This window comes from Schistocerca nitens, chromosome 1 (genome assembly GCF_023898315.1).
Source record: "Schistocerca nitens isolate TAMUIC-IGC-003100 chromosome 1, iqSchNite1.1, whole genome shotgun sequence".
NCBI lineage: Eukaryota > Metazoa > Arthropoda > Insecta > Orthoptera > Acrididae > Schistocerca > Schistocerca nitens.
The window spans coordinates 955,649,271-955,674,688 of record NC_064614.1 but is presented as its reverse complement, the minus strand read 5'-3'; the positions used below and the strand labels follow the sequence as shown (position 1 = coordinate 955,674,688).

At 40.0% G+C, this 25,418-nt stretch overlaps 1 protein-coding gene across 2 annotated transcripts in view; it reads left to right on the top strand.

Moving 5' to 3' along the window:
- Positions 1 to 25,418, top strand: part of LOC126194729 (protein scarlet-like) — a 319,991-nt gene that overhangs the window by 264,271 nt on the left and 30,302 nt on the right. For both annotated transcript variants that reach the window (XM_049932994.1, XM_049932985.1), the window contains exons 5-7: positions 2,508 to 2,557; positions 2,652 to 2,785; positions 11,110 to 11,262. In XM_049932994.1, coding sequence (XP_049788951.1) covers positions 2,508 to 2,557; positions 2,652 to 2,785; positions 11,110 to 11,262 — 337 coding nt within the window. The remainder of the gene's footprint in view (positions 1 to 2,507; positions 2,558 to 2,651; positions 2,786 to 11,109; positions 11,263 to 25,418) is intronic.

Here is a 25,418-nt window from a genome sequence, read left to right as displayed (position 1 = left end):
GCATGCATGCACGCACGCAAGCACACACACACACACACACACACACACACACACACACAACTGCAGTCTCAGGCAACTGAAACCATTGTGGTGTGTGTGTGTGTGTGTGTGTGTGTGTGTGTGTGTGTGTGTGTGTGTGTCTATTATTGATGAAGGCTCGTGGCTGAAAGCTTTAATTGTAAGAGTCTTTTGGTTGTGCCTATCGGCGACTCAGCATCCCTGCTATATGGTGAGTAGCAACTTTCCTTCTCATAATATTGTTACATTCTGTCCTAGATAATCCATTGTTTGAAATCAACAATTGTGTTGGTCATCTCTGTTCTTATTCTTCATGATTGTGGAAAGAGAGGACCTAATTATAAAATTTCCAAAAAAGTGAAAGAAAAACAGAAATAATCTGAGTGAGCAAGACATGCACATTGTAGTAATATACCATAGCAAGTTACAGGATGAAAGTGAAATCACCTAAATCAGATTAATTCTCTAGGGACCATTGCATGTCTGCCCTCTGCTGACATACACTCCTGGAAATTGAAATAAGAACACCGTGAATTCATTGTCCCAGGAAGGGGAAACTTTATTGACACATTCCTGGGGTCAGATACATCACATGATCACACTGACAGAACCACAGGCACATAGACACAGGCAACAGAGCATGCACAATGTCGGCACTAGTACAGTGTATATCCACCTTTCGCAGCAATGCAGGCTGCTATTCTCCAATGGAGACGATCGTAGAGATGCTGGATGTAGTCCTGTGGAACGGCTTGCCATGCCATTTCCACCTGGCGCCTCAGTTGGACCAGCGTTCGTGCTGGACGTGCAGACCGCGTGAGACGACGCTTCATCCAGTCCCAAACATGCTCAATGGGGGACAGATCCGGAGATCTTGCTGGCCAGGGTAGTTGACTTACACCTTCTAGAGCACGTTGGGTGGCACGGGATACATGCGGACGTGCATTGTCCTGCTGGAACAGCAAGTTCCCTTGCCGGTCTAGGAATGGTAGAACGATGGGTTCGATGACGGTTTGGATGTACCGTGCACTATTCAGTGTCCCGTCGACGATCACCAGTGGTGTACGGCCAGTGTAGGAGATCGCTCCCCACACCATGATGCCGGGTGTTGGCCCTGTGTGCCTCGGTCGTATGCAGTCCTGATTGTGGCGCTCACCTGCACGGCGCCAAACACGCATACGACCATCATTGGCACCAAGGCAGAAGCGACTCTCATCGCTGAAGACGACACGTCTCCACTCGTCCCTCCATTCACGCCTGTCGCGACACCACTGGAGGCGGGCTGCACGATGTTGGGGCGTGAGCGGAAGACGGCCTAACGGTGTGCGGGTCCGTAGCCCAGCTTCATGGAGACGGTTGCGAATGGTCCTCGCCGATACCCCAGGAGCAACAGTGTCCCTAATTTGCTGGGAAGTGGCGGTGCGGTCCCCTACGGCACTGCGTAGGATCCTACGGTCTTGGCGTGCATCCGTGCGTCGCTGCGGTCCGGTCCCAGGTCGACGGGCACGTGCACCTTCCGCCGACCACTGGCGACAACATCGATGTACTGTGGAGACCTCACGCCCCACGTGTTGAGCAATTCGGCGGTACGTCCACCCGGCCTCCCGCATGCCCACTATACGCCCTCGCTCAAAGTCCGTCAACTGCACATACGGTTCACGTCCACGCTGTCGCGTCATGCTACCAGTGTTAAAGACTGCGATGGAGCTCCGTATGCCACGGCAAACTGGCTGACACTGACGGCGGCGGTGCACAAATGCTGCGCAACTAGCTCCATTCGACGGCTAACACCGCGGTTCCTGGTGTGTCCGCTGTGCCGTGCGTGTGATCATTGCTTGTACAGCCCTCTCGCAGTGTCCGGAGCAAGTATGGTGGGTCTGACACACCAGTGTCAATGTGTTCTTTTTTCCATTTCCAGGAGTGTAGTATCTCCAAAAATTTGGTGCTCTGCTATGTACAAAAACATACATAAAACGCCATGAGATCAGATGCAACCTGATGTTATTAGTGAAACGATTCAGTGCATTGTGTTAAGCAACCAAGAAGATATTTTTGCAAGATCGCAGTTAGTGGGGAAGAATTTCAAAATGGAGAAAGTAGTTTTATAAGTCTTGCAGGTTATAGTTTGGAACCTATTCTGAGTTAAATACTCCTCAGTTGCGTTAAGAGAAACACTGAAAATGTTCGTCACATTAAATAGAAGCACTTCATCAAATTGTGAACAACATTGTAAGGAATGGGTTAAATATTCTGTTGAGTGTGTAATGTTGAAACTTTTGGAAACATTGAAGGTAGTAATGAAGCTACATATACATTCAGTTTTTTTGTACTATACCTCATTCAATTTAATTATGTGCATTACGTGTGCCTTATGTTACTATTTGGACAATAACACTTTCAGATTACTCCAAACTAGTATTTGTTAAATCTCAAAGTAACAGCACTTGAATTAGAAGTGTTTCAGTTTCTCACTGTTTCCTTTCTTATAGTGGTGCCGGAAAAACAACACTTCTGGCAACAATCAGTCAGCGGATTAAAGGTAGGCAATCAACTACAGTACTACTTTTTTCAGGTAATCCCATGTGTGTTTGCAGTGTTAATAATCTAAGCTTATTTGATTTATCCCAAAACAGGTGAGACTAAGGGAGACATTCTAGTAAATGGCAGACCTGTAGACCAAGCAATAATGAGCAGTATATCTGGATTTGTTCCTCAACAAGATCTCACTATTGATTCTCTTACAGTGTCAGAGCACATGGAGTTCATGGTAAAGTATATAAAATAAAAATCCTCAGTAACTTTTTTGATAATGCTACTAAGTCAGGTTTCTAGCTATCAGATTAAAAGTTAATTAAATTCACACTGGGACAGAGAAATGAAAGTGTGTTCCAGGCTGTCACAATCAAGTGTTTCTTTACCAAGAGGAACAGAGTTTAGAGCAAAAGCTTTGGAGAGCTTTCAAAAGAAATGCATGGTCACCTGTCATGATGTATGGAACAAGAGAGCAATGGGCAAATAGGCAGGGTGGTAGGATGCGAGCATGTATGAGATGGATTCTGGATCATGGAAACATCTATAAATTGCACCTAATTATAAATATCTCATCATTTCTTGTGTATCTCTCTTACCTTGCCTCTTGGGTAGCAGTCTTGTCTAATTCACTAAAAAGAAGCACCTGAGTTACCATGTACACTATTTGAGTAAGTCTGTTGTAGTAAAACTACTGTCTAAATATAAAACACACATACAAATTATTCACTTTTGCTATACAACAGCAAAAATTCATGATGTGAACACATTATCAAGTTAAAAAGAACAGAAAAATCAAAGAGCATAAAGAATTTGAAGAAATAGTGCACTTTCCACTTGTTGATTACTTGACTATGTCACTTGCACATAGCCTCCCCCCCCCCCCCCCCCCCTACAGTGTTGAGCACTGGGAATAAATGGGAATTTGAACTTGACTGCACACCCAGCATGTGTGTCCCAATGGTTGTCTCATCAGACATGTCCTTGGTTGGAACAACCTCTGCCCACTGTAAGCATATGTCCACTGTCACGAATATGTACCTGTAGCATTCAGATGGGGGGAAAGAGGACTGACTAAGTCAATGTGGGCAAGTCCAGACCTCATTGTTGACATGTGAATGTGTCCCAGATTTGTATGCACATGCCTCTGATCATGATGCTTTGGCACTGTATGCAGGTGGGAGGCCAGGCACGAGCAAGTTTCCTGAGTGAAGGCCGCATGAATCGATCACTCATCTGTTTGCCTGTGGCAAGTGCTAGGCTGTGGATGCTGTGTCAAAACAGGTGTGAAGCAAAGTCTCTGTTTCTAGATACACCACACCTTACACTTGCCATGCCACTGGGTACATCCAACACTTGGAGGCACAGGCCAGTGGAGGAATTATTCAGTAACAGTTGAAGACTGAGCAGTGGTGAGGTCGTCGTAGTTCTAAACAGGTGTTAGGCTGCTGTTACAAGAAAAGTAGTTGGCTATGATGTTATCAGTATCATGAATGAAGTGGTAGACATATCTGATGTTCCTGAATTGGCATGAAGAGTACTTATTGCTCATCTTTCAAAATGCTGACACAATAGATTTGTGTTCAGTGTAGATGGTAACAGGTTGGGCCTCAACAAGGAGACAGAAATATTAGATGCTCTCTTAGGTCACTAAAGCACTCCAACATTTTTAGCCAGTTTGCAGTTTTTTGGTCTTTTCCAATATCCATCCACCTTTTGGTGTAGTGCTACGTATCGGCTAGCATCAAAAACTGGTTGAGGCGCTTGCCTGTTGCCCTGTGGCCTGCCAATGTGTTTGTGAGAGACTTTCATGTTAAGTGGATTCGTGGGAGGTTGTGTTGGTAAATATTAACCATGTTGAGGAAACACCTCAATTGTTGATAATTCTATGGTCAGAGTAGGAGCCGCAAAGTATCTAACTTCCCATGTAAGGATGTGACGCCATGTGCAGACATTTTATAGCCAAGGAAGATTACTACAAGTTCACTGACAACACACTTATTTTCACTGAGCATAATCTCATGGTCAATTAATCTCTGCTGCACTGCCCTTAAAAGATGTCTGAGTAACTGGACATATTTATAAAATACTAGTATGTCATGAGGTAAGTAAAGCAAAATGGAAGCCCCTTAAAACCTCAGCAAAATAGGTAGCCATGCCTGCGCTGCATTTTTCAGCCCAAAAGGGATAGCCAAAAACTCAAACAGTCCAAATAGTGTTATCACTGCAGTTTTAAGTATGTCTTTGATTGCCATTGGAATCTGATTATACACTTTTTGCGCATCTGACACACTAAAAACCTCTACATTTACATCTACGGCTTCGTAGATACTCCACAAGCCTCTGTACAGTACATGGCAGACGGCATCCTGTACCACTACTAGTCATTTCCTTTCCTGTTCCACTCGCAAACAGAGTGAGGGAAAAATGTCCTATATATGGTCTCCTTTACATGTGAACCATTCTTTTCTAAAATTCTCCCAATAAACAGAAATCAGCCATTCACCTTCACTACCACAGTTCTCACATGCTCATTCCATTTCATATTGCTTTCCAACATTATGCCAAGACATTTGAACAACTTGACTGTGTCAAGCGGGACACTAGTAATACTGTATCTGAACATTACAGCTTTGTTCTTCCTACTCATCCACATTAACTTAAATTTTTTCACATTTATAGTTGCCATTCATCACATCAACCAGAAATATTGTCCAAGTCATCTTGTATCTTCCTACAGTCATTCAACTTTCACACCTTACTGCACATCACAGTATCATCAGCAAACAACTGCAGATTGCTACCCACCCCATGTGCCAAATTATTTACCGTATTTACTCGAATCTAAGCCGCACTCGAATCTAAGCCACACCTGAAAAATGAGACTCGAAATAAAGGGAAAAAAAAATTCCCGAATCTAAGCCGCACGTGAAGTTTGAGACTCGAAATTCAAGGGGAGAGAAAAGTTTTAGGCCGCAACTCCAAATCGAAACAAAGTTGGTCCATTGTAATATGAGACACGATTTAGGTCGAATGAATGACGATACAGCTACAGTAGTTTGGTTCGAGTCGTAAGCTTAGCAGTTAAGCTTTACCAGGTAGCCATTGCTATGCATCAGGCGCTCCGTCCGTATTTATACGGGTACCCTTCCTTTTTCACGTGCTTCGTCTGGTTTGAATCGATTGCTTATTTTGCTTTGATCTGATAAGTGCCGTTTTCTTTGTTGTAGGTGTTTATGTCACTCTAAGCTGAAAATGCATTACTGTACTGTGTCATGCATTGTTTGTCGCATTCTGATAGTGAGTGTTTACGGCCTGTCGCCGCTCGCGGCATGGCTTTCTTTTGTGTGCGCTACTGCCGCTTTTTTTTTAAAAAAAAGGAGAGAGAAAAAAATCGTCTCATTAGCGAAACAATGGCAAGGGACTGCTATTTGTTGTTACTTACACTGCTGCTTTCTTTGATAATGATCAACAAGAACCAAATAATAGACTGCGTATGATAGAACATGTTCGGAACGAGAGTTAGGCGAAAATTTTTCTCCGTTTGAAAATCTTTTCGGCAGCTTCTTTAGTACATCAAATTCTGCACAGAAATTAGAGTCATCTTAGATTTAAAAATCTAGTCAGTTGCCGTGCTTAATTTCTGACTGTATCACTATTAGGCATAAGAATAATACGAATATAAACATGACACGATACGTACATTCTTCCGCGTTTGCTGTTGTCTCACTCTAGTTTCGTAGTTTATTAGGCAGACAGGATTTAAACGAGATAGCAGCAAACACGAAAGAATACAGGGCAAAATGTTTATATTCGTATTATTCTGATGGTGAAAAGAATAATGCATGTGATTCACATTTCATCAGGTTCCTATTAGCAACCATCTCTTCTCACAGGTAGGAAAAAATTCAGAACGTAGAGTTAACCATATTGACAAACATCTCAAGCAGTCTTGCCAGTCGGATTTTCGTAGTACATTGAAATTCTGCTACATTCGAAGATGAGCAATACGGAATTTGTTTTTACTTCGTTGGATAATGTATGAAAATGCAGTGGTCGAAACTCGGGACGGAGAAAAAAAAACTCGTCTTCAACCTTTTTTTTTTAAATTTATTTACTGACGCAGAGGTTTCGGCGCCAGTATTTGTCTTTGTGCCTACAAAGCATGTCTGTGTAGCGCTACATGTATTCGACGGCAGAAGTTAGTTGTGGCGGCACCTATCGACATTTTTCAGAACTTCCGCTTGCTTTGTACTCTATTCTAAGCCGCAGGCGGTTTTTTGGATTACAAAAACCGGAAAAAAAGTGCGGCTTAGATTCGAGTAAATACGGTGTATATAGAGAATAGCAGCAATCCTATCACACATACCTGGGGCACTTATGACAATACCCTTGTCTCTGATGAGCACTTGCAGCTGAGAACAATGTACTCAATTCTATTACTTAAGAAGTCTTCAAGCCACAAACTGATCTGTGAACTTACTCCATATGTTTGTACCTTTATTAACAACCTGCAATGGGGCACTATATCAAATGCTTTCTGGAAAGCTGGAAATATGGAATCTACCTGTTGCCCTTCATCAATAGTTCACAGTATATCACGAGAGAAAAGGGCAAGCTGAGTTTTGCATGAGTGATGCTTTCGAAAACCATGCTGATTGCTGCTTCATGGACACAAGCTTCTTTAATGTATTCAAACTAAGAATATGTTCAAGGGTTCTGCAGCAAACCAAAGTTAGGGATATTGGTCTGTAATTTTGCGGGTCCATTCTTGTACCTTCTTATACACTGGAGTCACCTGCACTTTTTTTCCAGTCACTTAAGACTTCAAGCTGGGGGAGAAGCTACGTAAGGGGTCAATGCCATAAAACACTCTTTTTAAAATCAAATTGGGATTTCATTAAGACTGGGTGACTTATTTGCTTTCAGATCTTTCACTTATCTCTTTATGCCAGGGATGATTGTTACTATACCATCCATATGGGAGTCTGTGCAGTGGTCAAATGATGGTATGTTTGCATGATTTTCCTGTGTGAATGATTTCTGCAATGTGAAAAATAGTCACATGCACCAGAGCACAAGTGAAATCCTGGATGTTTGGCATCAGGTATCTATCCAAGATTGTTCAGGCATTCGATGCATGATAATCACTACACAGATGCCATGAACCATCTTTCTTGTGTACTAGATGGACTGGTGAGGCTCAAGAACTGTCCAAATGGTGTGTGACTCCATCCTGAAGCATCTCATCAAAAAACTTTGATCTCATGTAGTTGTCCAGCATGATCTGGTGGGTGCATAAGGAAACAGCTGGACCACATTGGGTACAAATATGGTACACCATTGTGTGTGTGGCCATGCCCTGTGGCTTCACGATTTGCTGTGTTTCTGAAGATACCACTGTATTAGCGGCAAGGTCACTGTGAAGATGTTCTAAGTATCTACAATGTTTTGCAAGCTGCTTATAGCTTGCATTTTGTGGCCTTCAGAGTATCTTCTAACTCTAACATACTGTTTTCTGTATGTGATTTGGTAATTTCATGACTGATTGTTGCATAATCATTATCAATGTTATGGAGTTCATCATTCAGTAAGAAGTATTTAAGTTGTCTACCCTGTGAGCATGTGAACAACCTTTTACGTTGGGAACAGTGTGACCATCAACAGAATGTGTCAGGCAAGCATTCAGTATATCCACAGTGACAGTAGCTTGCTTGAGGAAACCTAATCCAAAATGAATGTCCACTTCCAGACAACAGTCTGCTGGCAAACAGCAAAGTCTTGTAACCATACTTGTGTATTACGGAATTGTTGGCTACCATTAAAGGGACCATATTGGTTTTCTTGGCATCAGGAGAGTATGTGGCTGGCAGATGCTGACACCCAATCCCGTGTCAATCAAAAACACTAAGCCTGAAGACCAGTCAGTGATGATTAGCCTTGGTGATGTGGTAGAGTGTAGTCATGCTACAGTGACAGTGTTGCTGTCATACTACAGTTGGATGCACAATGAGTAGTGCTACATGGCACACATATTGCAGAATATCAATGGGTCCTTTCAGTAGGCACTGAAGATGGATGTCATGATCTGTTACACCTAAATCAAATCATGTTTTGTGTTCAGGTGCAAAAATGAATTCATGCAATTCATATTCTTACAACCAAAATGTCTATGAAAGCACCAAATGTCTACCAAGGTAGCTCATAAATGCATGACTGGGGCGTAAGGGCATGGTGTGTGTGGGTGCTACCTGCAGCCACAGTTCATAGTTGCAATGTCTCTTAAATTCTTAGTCAGCTTCTTGACAGAGAGTTTGTAGGTCCCCAGGTAAGCCTGATGGTTGTCAGGTGGAGACGCCATCATGGTGAAGCATTGACTCACAGGACTGGTCCACCAAGTAATGGCTGTCTTTGGTAGAAATGATAATTCTCCCAGTGCCCCGCAGCACACGAGTTGAGCATAATGTGTGCTCTGTCAGCAACTTCAAGCAACTTGGATAATGATTGTCCTTCGTGAGCAATTAAGGTTAGTCACACTTGTAGTAGCAATTGTTGTCAGATGCGTGGTGGCGTATTGTCCAAAATGATACTGGCATCAATCGTACATACAAATGCTTCCATAATTTAGATTGTGTCTTGTCACCACACATCTCAAGGTAAAGAGTCTGCATAAGCATCTAATCCATTGGTTTTGTGCAATGTAAGATCAGCAGCATTTTGAGGGCATTATAAGGATGTTGGAGAAGGAGTGTAAGATATTACCCATCACCAATGAAGTTACTCATTGACCAATATTACTGATCACTTAAGCGAACTGTTCAAGGTTGTAACAGATTTCTTGCTGGGTGAAAATGTTTCAACTATTGCAAACCATACAGCTGGTTGGCTGGGTACAAATGGCAGAGCCAGCATTGTAAACATGGTATGGAAGAGCCACAAGAGCTGAAAGTTTGTTGTTCTTGTATGTGGTACTGGAGCAGGTGGAGGGACCGGAACTGGTAGCATGTTTACATTGGGTTCAATGTCACTTGACCCTGCAGTGTGGCTGGATAAAGCATTGATCTGTGGTTGCATCACTGTACATGCTGATGATATAACTGGCACAGATTTTAGCATTATTTTCAAAGCCAATTTGGCAAGTGGTGCAGAATCCAGTGATTGAAATATGGGAGATGAGTGTTGCAGAATCTCAATCTCATGTTTAAATTTCTGGATGGTGCCATCATTGGTGTGCAAACACATTGACCAAAACCAGGATCTATCCATGTGAATTGCAGCGGATAACCTATCCACAAGAATGCAATTTCTTCTTCAGGATCACCAATTATTTAGGAATGCTATTGTCTACATGTGAAACACATACAAAAATTATTGGTGTGGTAATATTCACTTGTATTATAGACAGCCAAAAATCATGATGCAAACATATTAGCAAGCTAAGAAGAACAGAAATATCAAAGAACATAAGAAGTTTAAGAAACACTGCACTTTTCACGTATCGATTAGTTGATCATGCCATTCCCATATATTATACTACATTCTATTATCATACCATGAATTTCAGTTATTCTTGCCTGATGAGTTGCAACCAAAAATATATGATTTTACTTTCATCTCATTGTGTTCCAAAATTTTATGTGATTTCCTTGTAAGCTGTATGTTTCTTAAAATTGTGATCCATGCCCACTGCACTGTACTGATTCATTAAGTCAAGTGACTGCATTAAACTTATTATCAGCTACCATTTGCTGGCTTGTATTACTTTCAATCTCTTTATTAACATGTTGCCATACCGTGTTGGTCCTAGTAAACAGTATGGCCAACACATTTACACTGTTTGTAATAATCACAATTTGACCATACGAACAGCAACAAACTGCTTGACAAATGAGGAATGAAAAATGTTGTTAATCTGGAATAGGTGCACTGTTTTATTTAAAATAGATAACTATTCCAAACTCTGTATTTTTTGTTTTAATTAGTTTGTATAATTGTTTTTTTAAATCTGTAGAACGATTCTTTAGCTTTTACTGTTATTGCAGTTCTGTTAGTTACTAGCTATAGAAAGAGTTATATCAGGGGAGTCATCACAAAATTTAATGTAATCCATTACCAGATACTTCCAAAATGTTGTATTTTAAATTAAGAATTTGAAGCACTTCCCACCTGTTACTGCAGTTTTTTTAATTATTAATAGTGTTTACATAAAATTAGCACTGGGAAACAGTAAAGATGAAGAAAGTTCATATCACATCTGTTGCCAAAATAATACTGTCATTGTTGCTGCTTAAACACAAAATATAGAACCTCTGTACTGAAAGAGTCATCTTCCAAGCATGGGAGATCAGAACTGTTTGTGAAATTATACAAAACAATGTTTTAATGACTGATTACATTTGGTGAAGAATTCCCCACAATTTATTCAGTCTGAATATGTTTCAGACATAAATTGACTATACTTTTGTTTTAACTTCCTCTTTTTGTTTTCAAAATGGTAAGTGTGACTTGTATAAAAACACTTACATCAAATAAAAAATATTTTCTTTTCTGTGTTCATGACAGGCTTGCATGAAAATGGATGCCCAAGTGAGATTTCTACAAAGACAGCGACGGATATCTTCATTGATCTCTGAACTTGGTCTTGTCAAGTGCAAGAACACTAAACTATCGGCACTGTCAGGAGGGGAGAGAAAGAGATTATCTTTAGCTGTTCAGGTATGTGCAATTAAAATATAGTAATAGGCAATTTCTAAAAGTTGCAGTTTTATATAAAAGCAACTGTTTGATGAATGGTCACTAATTAAATTTCCAATAAAAATGATTAGGACGTACAGCATTTGTGTTATCTTCCAGAGTTAACTGTAATATGATAGCTACAGAAAATATTGATGTTCTAAGCATCTGATGTTCTGTTTCGACTTAAGACTTCACTTGCAGAGTTTAGCCTTCTAGATGTAACTGTTATTATAACTATAGAGTGTACATTCAATTTCCATCCTTGAATAAAGTTATGCAGGTTGTTTCTTGCATTGTTTATTATTAGGATCAGCATTTCTGCTCTGACGATATAAGAGCACTGAGGAATTTCAGAAGCAAGCCTTAAAATACTGCAAATTTTTTGAATCAAAACAGTGATAATTCTTATGTTTACTTCTCTCAAGAACCAGAAAACATAAGAGCTTACAGGGCAGTTACCATTTTATCTATAATTTGTCAAAGGCAAAATTCAAATAACAGGAAGCACCAGCCTTGTGCCACACAGGTAGTTGTGTAACCCAAATTTCTTTGAACTGATATTCTTCTCCTAGTTTTTGTTCCTATTATAACAACAAGAAACCATTTTTCATGATGAAAAATTATTTCACTCAGATGGGAGACAGTTATATAAATGAAAAAACAAGTATACATTGTTGGTCCGCAGCAGGCAACAGCTATTATACACTTACAGGAACAGAAAGTGTAATACCATCAAGCATCAGTCCCATGTTTATCAAATGTGGAGATGGTCCTCATATAAGTAAATAATTTTTCATTCCATGAGGAACTAATGCAAATTATTCATCAGTGATCCCCATGAGCATTATGCTGTGCTGCAATCATTGTGATGTGGCAGCAAACAGCTTTCTGATATCATCTTAAGAAATTTCTCACCATGCCTAAAACATGCTCTGTTAGTTCATGAAGATTGGTGGCTGGAGGATGGTACAAGTATATGTCTTCACATCAATTCCCAGACATGCTGTGCAGGTGGAAAGGTGACAGCCACATATTGTGGTTTAAAATCCATGAGCTTTCAGGCAAGTTCTCCTTGGCCACTGTCAAGTGGTGAATGTTGAATGATTGCTGCTGTGCTGTCTTCAGTGATGCCTCTGGTGCTTGCTCCAGTGCCATATATGGTAATGTTTTCATTGCACACTTACCATGCTCACTTAAGCTTTCTGAAGGCCAGGTTCCAAGCTGTGCTTAGCTGCAGGCTGCCATCTTTGTTGTGGGAGTTGTCAGAAATTTTTAACTCAATCGCTTATTTTATAACACTGTTGCGTGGACTACCGGTTTTTGGAATAGTGTTATCTGATAGAGTTAGAAATTTCTGACAACACTCTCAATAAAGACTGTGGCCTGAAGCTGAGCGCAACATGGAATCCATTCATCAGAAAGTTGTACCTGATGTAGTGCAATGAAAACATTACCATATATATTGTGCTACAGTGAGCATGAATGACATCACTGATGACAGTGCGGCCAAATAAGGATAGCAGCAGCAATCATTTGACAGTCACCACTGGACGATTGCTGAGGAGAACTTGGTCAAAAGCTCATGGATTTTAAACTACTGGATGTGGCTGGAAGGCCGATTAAATTTTATTAGTATATATCACAGTGAAACCATGCTCTCCTTTACGGGGAGGAAACCTGACACAGCATCAAACGCCCAGGGAATCTGTGTGTTAAGAAGGCTAATTTATCAAGCTCTCTAGCCTTCTATTATGCTGCTGTGGAAAGAAATGATGATTCCATGTTTTGCCGCTGTGAGCCACTATATCAACAATACTGCAGCCAGGAGAATATTTCGTCATGACAGCTTCGCCCTGGTGCGAGGGAGGATACATCATACCAGTTGAATACAAATGGCCATGAACTAAAAGCTGCCCACCAGCAGCTGATGGGATGCTCTCAGCTTTGGATTGGGACTGGGTTGATGTAGACACAGTAGCACAACAGATGCCATCACAGAGGGAAGCCACAGAAAGGCAGAAAGGGAAATTTAGTCGGCTTTCACAGGAACAACCTGGGACATAGGGTAAAAGAACAGAACACACTGTTATAAGAATGACAACAAGGAATATTGATGTGGGTGCCATATCAGCTCTCAAGAAGGGACTAAACTTCGTACCATCTCCAAGAAGCATCCCTTTCGTTGACATCATAAATGGTGTGGAGCAAGCAGTTCGTGAGTTTCCCAGTGAAACTGCAGAAGAAATCCGTCTTTCAAAATCCAAGCCACCAACCTCAAACTTAAACAAGAGCTGAGTGTAATGGTCTTCACATGCTTTGCAATGATCCTCTCATGGTAGTATTACCAGCAGACAAGAGCAATACAGCCATCATTATGGATCGATCTATGTCGCAGAGATTCGGTTGATGCTGGAGAAGGAGGTGTATCAAAAACTTTCAAGGAACCCAACATCCAGAATAATGAGGAAAATGTCAGAGCTTCTAAAGCTATCTTCACTGGAAGAGAATGTTCTTAAAAAACTCACCCCTAATTCACTTCATCCACCTACTTCATATGGTGTTCCCAAGGTTCATAAGGAGCACACTCATCTATGCCCCGTCATAAGCACCACTGGATCTCCAATGTAAAGACCAGCTAAACATCTGGCCAGCGTCCTTACTCTGCACGTAGGTCATTGTGAGCACCACACCAAGAATACAAGTGACTGCCAGAGTCAAATTAAATGCTTATATCTCATAGAAGTAGGTATGGTTGTTAGCTTTGATGAGGTTTCATTGTTCATGTGGGTTCCCATCAAAGACTCTTTAGATCTGCTTTCCCAGTTATTTGACAACAATGCTGTGGATTTATTTAAGCTCACTCTGACATCATTGTGTTTTTTGTGTGATGAAGATTATTTTAACCAGATGAACAGCATTGCAATGGGAAGCCCATCAGCTCCAGTTATAGCCAACCTCTTGATGGAGTACTTTGAGAATATCAGCCTGGACATTGCTCCTGAAAAGCCTATTTGCTTTTATCATTATGTCAACAACACATTTGTTATGTGGCCATATGGGCATGAAAACCTGCGAGAATTTTTCAACCACAGCAACAGCATCTATGATAACATCAGATTCATGATGGAAGTAGAGACAGATGGTGCCTTGCCTTTTCTAGATGTCCTCATCCACTGGAAAGTGTTTAACATATGTTTTGAGTGGGGTCCGCCTTTAGCAAAACACAATTTTGTCTTTTGTCTCAGACATGTTTCACTGCAGTTGCAGCATCATCAGTGGTTTTTTTATTACTATGTCTGTTAAACATAAGGAATATCCTTACTGTTTAAATACATATAAATATTAGTTTCTAAATTGTAATTACAGGTTTCTGAAGAGCACACAAAATTGTGAATTCATATATGGTGTGGTTTTCCTGCTGTATTACATTTTTACAGTGACTGTTTTTCTGTACAGTTTGTCACCTGCAACTATACACAACTTAAAGTAGGCAAAAAATTTACGCAAAAATTATGATTTCTAATCTGTTATGGCTATATCAAAAATTAATAATTCATGTGAAATGTGTGTGTGTGTGTGTGTGTGTGTGTGTGTGCATCTATTTACAGTGTGTTTCACTTATGGTTTCTTTACTTGCTCTTGGCGGCTCGTGGTCTTGCGGTAGTGTTCTCGCTTCCCGCGAACAGGATCCTGGGTTCGGTGTCTGGCAGGGTCAGGGATTTTCTCTGCCTCGAGATGACTGGGTGTTGTGTGTCTTTCATCATCATTTCATCCTCATTCACTCGCAAGTCGCTGTAGTGGCGTTATAGAACTTGTGGAGCGGTGGCCGAACCGCCCCGTGAGGAGTCTCTCAGCCACCAATGCCATATGTTCATTATTATTATTCTTTACTTTCTCAGACGTTAAGTCTGGTTAAAAATGGAAAGTGACGCGGACCTTGATCAGGCGTCACTTCCTTTTAACTGTATGGTATGTGTTATATTGCATTTAGGAACTTTCGGGTAATTGAACATGTATCAATAATTACTGATTTCTGTAGTTGTATATATATGTTTGGATGTAGCTCTATTGCATTGATGTACTGGTGGATATTGTGTGGTATGACTCCTGTAGTTGATAGTATAATTGGTATGATGTCAACTTTATCCTGATGCCACATGTCTTTGACTTCCTCAGCCAGTTGGATGTATTTTTCAATTTTTTCTCCTGTTTTCTTTTGTATATTTGTTGTATTGGGTATGGATATTTCGATTAGTTGTGTTAATTTCTTCTTTTTATTGGTGAGTATGATGTCAGGTTTGTTATGTGGCGTTGTTTTATCTGTTATAATGGTTCTGTTCCAGTATAATTTGTATTCATCATTCTCCAGTACATTTTGTGGTGCATACTTGTATGTAGGAACGTGTTGTTTTATAAGTTTATGTTGTAAGGCAAGCTGTTGATGTATTATTTTTGCGACATTGTCATGTCTTCTGGGGTATTCTGTATTTGCTAGTATTGTACATCCGGTTGTGATGTGATCTACTGTTTCTATTTGTTGTTTACAAAGTCTGCATTTATCTGTTGTGGTATTGGGATCTTTAATAATATGCTTGCTGTAATACCTGGTGTTTATTGTTTGATCCTGTATTGCAATCATGAATCCTTCTGTCTCACTGTATATATTGCCTTTTCTTAGCCATGTGTTGGATGCGTCTTGATCGATGTGTGGCTGTGTTAGATGATACGGGTGCTTGCCATGAAGTGTTTTCTTTTTCCAATTTACTTTCTTCGTATCTGTTGATGTTATGTGATCTAAAGGGTTGTAGAAGTGGTTATGAAATTGCAGTGGTGTAGCTGATGTATTTATATGAGTAAGTGCTTTGTGTATTTTGCTAGTTTCTGCGCGTTCTAGAAAGAATTTTCTTAAATTGTCTACCTGTCCATAATGTAGGTTTTTTATGTCGATGAATCCCCTTCCTCCTTCCTTTCTGCTTAATGTGAATCTTTCTGTTGCTGAATGTATGTGATGTATTCTATATTTGTGGCATTGTGAACGTGTGAGTGTATTTAGTGCTTCTAGGTCTGTGTTACTCCATTTCACTACTCCAAATGAGTAGGTCAATATTGGTATAGCATAAGTATTTATAGCTTTTGTCTTGTTTCTTGCTGTAAATTCTGTTTTCAGTATTTTTGTTAATCTTTGTCTATATTTTTCTTTTAGTTCTTCCCTAATATTTGTATTATCTATTATTATTATTATTATTACTTGCTTTCCTTCAATTATAGCTTTTTGTATTTGATAATTTTCTTCCTTCATTTAAGAATGTTCATATCAGTGTTGATGTCTGTTGGGCTATGTTTATTGTCCATAAGGTGTTCAGCAAATGTGGAATGACAGCTGTTACCTTTTAATGCTCTTCTGTGTTCTGTGTATCTGGTATTAAAGTTTCTGCTTGTCTGTCCTATACAAACTGATTCACACTCCTGACACATTAGTTGGTAAATACCAGATGTGTTGTGTTTGTCTGTGCTTACGTTGGTCGTCCTTAGTTTCCTCTGTGTTGAGTTGTCTGTCCTGTAGGCTATTTTTAGCCCTTGTTTTTTGAGTGTGTTGCCTATAATGTGGGCTGCTTTGTTGTTGTAGATGAGAATGAACCATTTGTTTGTTGTTGTGGGTGTTTCTTATTCATGTGTGTTCTGTGTGTTTGTAAGTTGGCCAGAAGGCGTTTGTGTGTTGGGTGTCTTTTTTAATTTTGTTTTAATTTTTTGGTTCAGTTTACCTATAGTGTTTGTGTCATATCCATTTTTTACAGCTATTTGTCTGATTGTCTGTAATTTGTTGTTATTGTTGCTTTCAGTGAGTACAGTTTTGTTCAGTCTGTGTAGCATATATTGGAAACCAGCTAGTTTGTTGTGTAGTCGGAAGATTTTAATGTTTGTGAATGGCTGTGCTGGTGGTGGTTACTTTTCGGAATATGGAAATTGGTGTTGGTTGTTGTGTCGGTGTATTGTGAGGTCAAGGAAATTTAACATTTTGTTGTTTTCTGTTTCTAAAGTGAATTTTATTTTTAGCTGGACTTTGTTCATATCACTGTGGAGTTGTTGGATGCAACTGGGTGTTTCATCTAGAAGGCATATGACGTCATCTACATAATAATACCAATATATATTCCGGTATTGTTTGGGTTCTACTATTGTTTCAGATATTTTATTTCCAATGTGATTAACATAAATGTTGGCTAGAAGTCCACTGATCGATGACCCCATTGGTAGTCCATCTTCTTGCGAGTAGAACTGATTGTCAGATGAGAAATAGTTTTGCTCTGTGATTACTTTTAGAATGCTAGCTATTGCTTTTATGTGGGATTTGGGAATTTCTGCCTGTTCTTCTAATTGTTGTTTGATGATACTGATGGTTTCTGTGGTGGGGATATTGGTGTACATGGATGTGATGTCAAATGATGTGAGTGTGGCTGTTGTGGGTACATTGATGTTGGGTACATTGATGTCTTTGATTTTTTGTGTCAGTTCTTTGGTGTTGTGTATGCTTCTGTTATTTGTGTATGTGTAATGTTTCTGTATGTGTGGATTTCTCTGGCTAAGTGATATGTGGGTGCACTTCTGAAACTGACAACCGGGCATATCGGAATGCCCTCCTTGTAGAGCTATATTGGGCTGTTCAGTGTGGGTACTTGGGGGTTCTTTTGTTTCAGCCATTTCGTCTTCTGTTTTGTGAATATGTGTTAGACATTTTTTAGAAGTGTTTGTGTGTTTTTCTGGTATCTTTGTGTTGGATCACTGGTTACCTTTATTATATTGTTGTCTTCCAGAAATTTTAAGGTTTTATCTTTGTATTCATCCTTTTTATTATTATCATTGTGTTGCCCATGTCTGATCTCGTAATGAGTGCCTCATTCTTTTTAAGTTTGTGTTTTATTTTTCTGCATGTTTTTCTTCTTCAGTTTTTGTTCCTGTCAATATGTTGTTCTTGTTTTTCTTTATTATGTGTTTTATTTTTTCTGCAACTAACTTCCTCATCAGACCTGCATTGACACTCTCTCTCTCTCTCTCTCTCTCTCTCTCTCTCTCTTCTCTCAGAAATTCAAAACAACCGCCAATTACACCTTCAACTGTTCCACTGTCTGCCATTTTGTTTTCACATCTTCTACTGTTCCACTGTCTGCCATCTTGTTAATACAGCTGGTAAACAGTGACAGTGACAACTCAATATATAGAACATGACAATGAAGAAGATGATGAAAAAAAAAAAAAAAACCATAAGTGAAACATAATGTAAATAAATTCACACACACACACACACACACACGCGCATACATACACACATACACACACTCCTTTCATGTGAATTATTAATTTGAGGCGTAGCCATAACAGATTAGAAATCATACTTTTTGCGTAAATGTTTTGCCTACATTAAGTTGTATATAGTTGCAGGTGACAAACTGTAAAGAAAAAGTCACTGTAAAAAAGTATTACAGCAGGAAAACCAAACCATGTGATAAGACGGTATGAATACACAATTTTATGTGCTCTTCAGAAACCTGTAATTACGATTTAGAAACTAATATTTATATGTATTTAAACAATAAAGAACATTCCTTACATTTAACAGCCATAATAATAAAAAAAACCACTGATGATGCTGCAACTGCAGTGAATCATGTCTGGGACAAAAAACAAAATTGTTTTGCTAAAGGCAGACTCCACTCAAAACATATGTTATTGTTAAAGCAAACACAGACAAAAGAGCTTCAACATCAAGATGACTACCACAATGTTTATCGGAAACCCACCCACACATACCGATATCTGCATGCTACCAGCTATCACCACCCTTTGCAGAAAAGTTCTGTTCTAAGGACACTCCAAAACAACTGACCCACTTATGGAAAGTCTTCAAAGAAAACGGCTACAACAACCACCAGACTTCACAAGCCATCTTGCCAAAGAAACATAAACAGAAAGCCACCGAGCAGGGCACAAAGAAGCTTGCATTCTTGCCGTTCTGTGGTTCAATAACAGGAAAGATTAGACAGCTTCTAAAGAAGTATAAAATCAACATGGTTTTTAGGGCACCAACTAAAATTTGACAGCTAATGAGGCCTGTGAAGGACTATGCTGGGCTCAGAATACCAGGAGTATATAAAATACCATGTGGGTGTGGACAGTTCTATATCAGACAGACTATACATACTATTGAACAGTGCTGTGTGGAACACAAAAAATGTTTTCGCCTGTGGTATCCTGATAAATCAGCAGTGGCAGAACATGCTTTAGAAAACGAGCACCGTATTGCATTTGCCGAGACATATGTTGTTACATGGACTACTAATTGTTGGGACAGCGTTATAAAAGTAGCGATTGAGTTAAAAATTTCTGACAACTCCCTCAATAAAGATGGCAGCCCGCAGGTAAGCACAGCTTGGAACCCGGCCATCGGAAAGCTGAAGCTGGCATGGCAAGTGCGCCATGAAAACATTACCATATACGGCTCTGGAGCAAGCACCAGTGACATCACTGAAGACAGTGTGGCTACATAAGGATGGCAGCAGAAATCAATAGACAGTCACCACTTGACAATGGCTGAGAACTCAACAGAAAGTTCATGGATTTTAAACCACTGGATGCAGCTGGAAGCTTGAAAAAATTTTGTAGATAACAAGTAGGCCAGTGAAGAGTCCATACATTCCTCAAGGTGTTTGCAGTGTGGGAGCTTACATTGTCCTGATTGTCCTGCTGGAATTTGCCATTTGCTATGTTGATCATGAATGGTAGGGCAACAGGGCTTACTATTCTTGCCACATATTGGCAAGCATTCAGCCTCTCTTCTGCAATTATCTAATTAGTCCTCTAGTAATATTCAATAGCTTCCCACTCCTCAATTACAGGAGGTAGTTCACACATTGTTGCTATCTGTGATCTTTCACTGGGTCATCTACAAACACTTTGGCATTTATCTGGTAGCCAAGAACAGAAGTGAGACTCATTGCTTATCACTACAGAAAGTCACTCAATGTCCCAGTTGATGCTGGCTCTACATCATGCAAGTCACTGTTGTTGTTGGTGTGGTGTCATTGGCAGATAACAAATGTCAACAACTGCTTTGTTAGGCATCTCAAACAGATGTACTTTGTTAATGCTCCATGATTTTTATTGTGTTGAGTGGGATAAACTGATGTTACAGTATTCATCTCAGGCATGCTGTGAAATAGTTGTCATTAAATCAGCTAAATGCAGGATCTCTGCATTTCGCAAATTTATTTACATTTATAAGCTGACTTCTAGCATTTCCTTTGTATAAGAGTGAAAATGCCTGTGTCAGATAAATTCACTTAAAAATTCTTGGTCCACATATTTTACCTACAGACTAAACTTACTGGCAATGTTAATTCTTTTACTTTTCATTGATTGTATCAAAATTTGTGTAGGTTATGATATGTAGGAGAACAGTGGAAATAACAATATTGCAGACATCACTAAAACTTGCAAGTGCCACTAAACTTGGGTATTGTATTGATGAAGAAGCTATTGTACAAGTGGTGGTTAGTTACAGGTTCAGCTTTAATGGATGCTTTAATGGATCTGCAGCTGTAGAAATGTTGAAATATGTGTACTTACAGTAAAATCAAACAGTGGAAAATCCAGGATGGAATGTAACAATACTATGAAAATGGTAGTTGCTAGCCACCATATAGCGGAGATGCTGAGTCGCAGATAGGCCAACAGAAAGACTTACAAAAAGAGCTTTTGACCAACAAGGCCTATGTCAAAAATAGACCACACACACACACACACACACACACACACATGTATATATACAGGCTGAGTCGCATAAGACGTAACACCCCCTTTATTCCGGGGGTGATTGCACGTATCAGAATGCGGTTTTCGGCAAATCATTGCGGGATATGAGGCACATACATTGGTACATGCACGATAATCACAACGTTTTATTGACCAAGATAATGAGGCAAGTACATGTTTTTTAAATGGGACGCTATACTTTTTTTACCATCATTTGAACGCTCTGGAAAAGACGCATATAGTGATGTAATGCATGTTGCTATTGTGATTCAAACTTTGCTTAAAAGAGGGCAGATGAGAATTTACCTATGTAGCGTAGGCCGTGTATGCTGCATAGAGCACAGCAACTCAGCCTGCGGGTCGCGCCAGGCGTGTTTATGGTCTGCAGCCGCCTCCGCCCCCTCGACCTTCAATCGTACAATATTTCCCAGCGTCTTTTAAGCAAAGTTTGAATCACAGTAGCAATATGCGTTACATCACTATACGCGTGATGTGTGACAGATGTGTGGGGACTATCTGAGTTGTCTCGCACATGTGCAGTGTTGATGACCTTGCTCTCACTTTTGCTGGAAACGGCCAGCCCTAACCCATGCCTGCACAAAGTTAATGCCTGGACTTATTTCTGCCATCAGCATGCAGTGTGTTGAAAACTCAAAATAAAGCAACTGCAACTAAGCAATTGCTAGCAAAATAACATGAACACTTGTACAGTTTTTATTAAACACCACTGTGAGTGGCTGTAACTACAGCGTAATGAGGCTTGCAGTCTGCCTTTACTCTTCCTGCTGCCATTCTTTTTCATGCCATAAAGCCATAAAATATGTTCTGCTTCTTCTTCCATGGAACATATTTGGTATTTTAGAAATGGTTGTAAATTTTGTGTCTTGTTCGGGCTCCCAATGCCATCTTCTTTTCCTTCTTCTTTCTTTACCAAAACTTCCTCTGTTTACTTTCTTTTTCTAGTGTTTTGGTCTGTTTTATTCTATTTTGCTATCATTTTCTGTGATTTCCCTGATAATCTCCTCTTCTTCAATTGTGCTTTCTTCTTCTTTTTTTCTCCTTATTTCTCTTCAACTATGTGCTTTTCCTCTTTCAGATGTGATCTCAAATTGCTGTACTTTACACGAGCTATCTGTTCCCATTTCCAAGGGTCTTCTTCTATGGCAGTGCAATTGTTGTTGTGTTGTGGCCTTCAGTCCTGAGACCGGTTTGATGCAGCTCTCCATGCTACTCTATCCTGTGCAAGCTTCTTCATCTCCCAGTACCTACTGCAACCTACATCCTTCTGAATCTGCTTAGTGTATTCATCTCTTGGTCTCCCTCTACGATTTTTACCCTCCATGCTGCCCTCCAATGCTAAATTTGTGATCCCTTGATGCCTCAAAACATGTCCTACCAACCGATCCCTTCTTCTAGTCAAGTTGTGCCACAAACTTCTCTTCTCCCCAATCCTATTCAATACCTCCTCATTAGTTACGTGATCTACCCGCCTTATCTTCAGCATTCTTCTGTAGCACCACATTTCGAAAGCTTCTATCTCTTCTTGCCCATACTAGTTATCGTCCATGTTTCACTTCCATACATGGCTACACTCCATACAAATACTTTCAGAAACGACTTCCTGACACTTAAATCTATACTCGATGTTAACAAATTTCTCTTCTTCAGAAACGATTTCCTTGCCATTGCCACTCTACATTTTATATCCTCTCTACTTCGACCATCATCAGTTATTTTACTCCCTAAATAGCAAAACTCCTTTACTACTTTAAGTGTCTCATTTCCTAATCTAATTCCCTCAGCATCACCCGATTTAATTTGACTACATTCCATTATCCTCGTTTTGCTTTTGTTGATGTTCATCTTATATCCTCCTTTCAAGACACTGTCCATTCTGTTCAACTGCTCTTCCAAGTCCTTTGCTGTCTCTGACAGAATTACAATGTCATCGGCGAACCTCAAAGTTTTTACTTCTTCTCCATGAATTTTAATACCTACTCCGAATTTTTCTTTTGTTTCCTTTACTGCTAGCTCAATATATAGATTAAATAACATCAGGTAGAGGCTACAACCCTGCCTCACTCCTTTCCCAACCACTGCTTCCTTTTCATGCCCCTCGACTCTTATAACTGCCATCTGGTTTCTGTGCAAATTGTAAATAGCCTTTTGCTCCCTGTATTTTACCCCTGCCACCTTTAGAATGTGAAAGAGAGTATTCCAGTCAACATTGTCAAAAGCTTTCTCTAAGTCTACAAATGCTAGAAATGTAGGTTTGCCTTTTCTTAATCTTTCTTCTAAGATAAGTCGTAAGGTTAGTATTGCCTCACGTGTTCCAACATTTCTACGGAATCCAAACTGATCTTCCCCGAGGTCCGCTTCTACCAGTTTTTCCATTCGTCTGTAAAGAATTCACGTTAGTATTTTACAGCTGTGACTTATTAAACTGATAGTTCGGTAATTTTCACATCTGTCAACACCTGCTTTCTTTGGTATTAGAATTATTATATTCTTCTTGAAGTCTGAGGGTATTTCACCTGTCTCATACATCTTGCTCACCAGATGGTAGAGTTATGTCAGGACTGGCTCTCCCAAGGCCGTCAGTAGTTCTAATGGAATGTTGTCTACTCCCGGGGCCTTGTTTCGACTCAGGTCTTTCAGTGCTCTGTCAAACTCTTCACGCAGTATCGTATCTCCCATTTCAACTTCATCTGCCTCCTCTTCCATTACCATAATATTGTCCTCAAGAACATCGCCCCTCTATAGACCCTCTATATACTCCTTCAACCTTTCTGCCTTCCCTTTTTTGCTTAGAACTGGGTTGCCATCTGAGCTCTTGATATTCATACAAGTGGTTCTCTTCTCTCCAAAGGTCTCTTTAATTTTCCCGTAGGCAGTATCTATCTTACCCCTAGTGAGACAAGCCTCTACATCCTTACATTTGTCCTCTAGCCATCCCTGCTTAGCCATTTTGCACTTCCTGTCGATCTCATTTTTGAGACGTTTGTATTCCTTTTTGCGTGCTTCATTTACTGCATTTTTATATTTTCTCCTTTCATCAATTAAATTCAATATTTCTTCTGTTACCCAAGGATTTCTACTAGCCCTCGTCTTTTTACCTACTAGATCCTCTGCTGCCTTCACTATTTCATCCCTCAAAGCTAACCATTCTTCATCTAATGTATTTCTTTCCCCCATTCCTGTCAATTGTTCCCTTATGCTCTCCCTGAAACTCTGTACAACCTCTGGTTTAGTCAGTTTATCCACGTCCCATCTCCTTAAATTCCCACCTTTTTGTAATTTCTTCAGTTTTAATCTACAGTTCATAACCAATAGATTGTGGTCAGAGTCCACATCTGCTCCTGGAAATGTCTTACAATTTAAAACCTGGTTCCTCAATTTCTGTCTTACCATTATATAATCTATCTGAGACCTTCCAACATCTCCAGGCTTCTTCCATGTATACAACCTTCTTTTATGATTCTTGAACCAAGTGTTAGCTATGATTAAGTTGTGCTCTGTGCAAATTTCTATCAGGCAGCTTCCTCTTTCATTTCTTAGCCCCAATCCATATTCACCTACTACGTTTCCTTCTCTCCCTTTTCCTACTACCGAATTCCAGTCACCCATGACTATTAAATTTTCGTCTCCCTTCACAATCTGAATAATTTCTTTTATTTCATCATACATTTCTTCAATTTCTTCGTCATCTGCAGAGCTAGTTGGCATATAAACTTGTACTACTGTGGTAGGCGTGGGCTTCGTGTCTATCTTGGCCACAATAATGCGTTCACTATGCTGTTTGTAGTAGCTAACCCGCACTCCTATTTTTTTATTCATTATTAAACCTACTCCTGCATTACCTCTATTTGATTTTGTATTTATAACCCTGTAATCACCTGACCAAAAGTCTTGTTCCTCCTGCCACCGAACTTCACTAATTCCCACTATATCTAACTTTAACCTATCCATTTCCCTTTTTAAATTTTCTAACCTACCTGCCCGATTAAGGGATCTGACATTCCACGCTCCGATCTGTAGAACGCCAGTTTTCTTTCTCCTGATAACGACGTCCTCTTGAGTAGTCCCCACCTGGAGATCCGAATGGGGGACTATTGTACCTCCGGAATATTTTACCCAAGAGGACGCCATCATCATTTAATCATACAGTAAAGCTGCATGTCCTCGGGAAAAATTACGGCTGTAGTTTCCCTTGCTTTCAGCCGTTCGCAGTACCAGCACAGCAAGGCCGTTTTGGTTAATGTTACAAGGCCAGATCAGTCAATCATCCAGACTGTAGCCCCTGCAACTACTGAAAAGGCTGCTGCCCC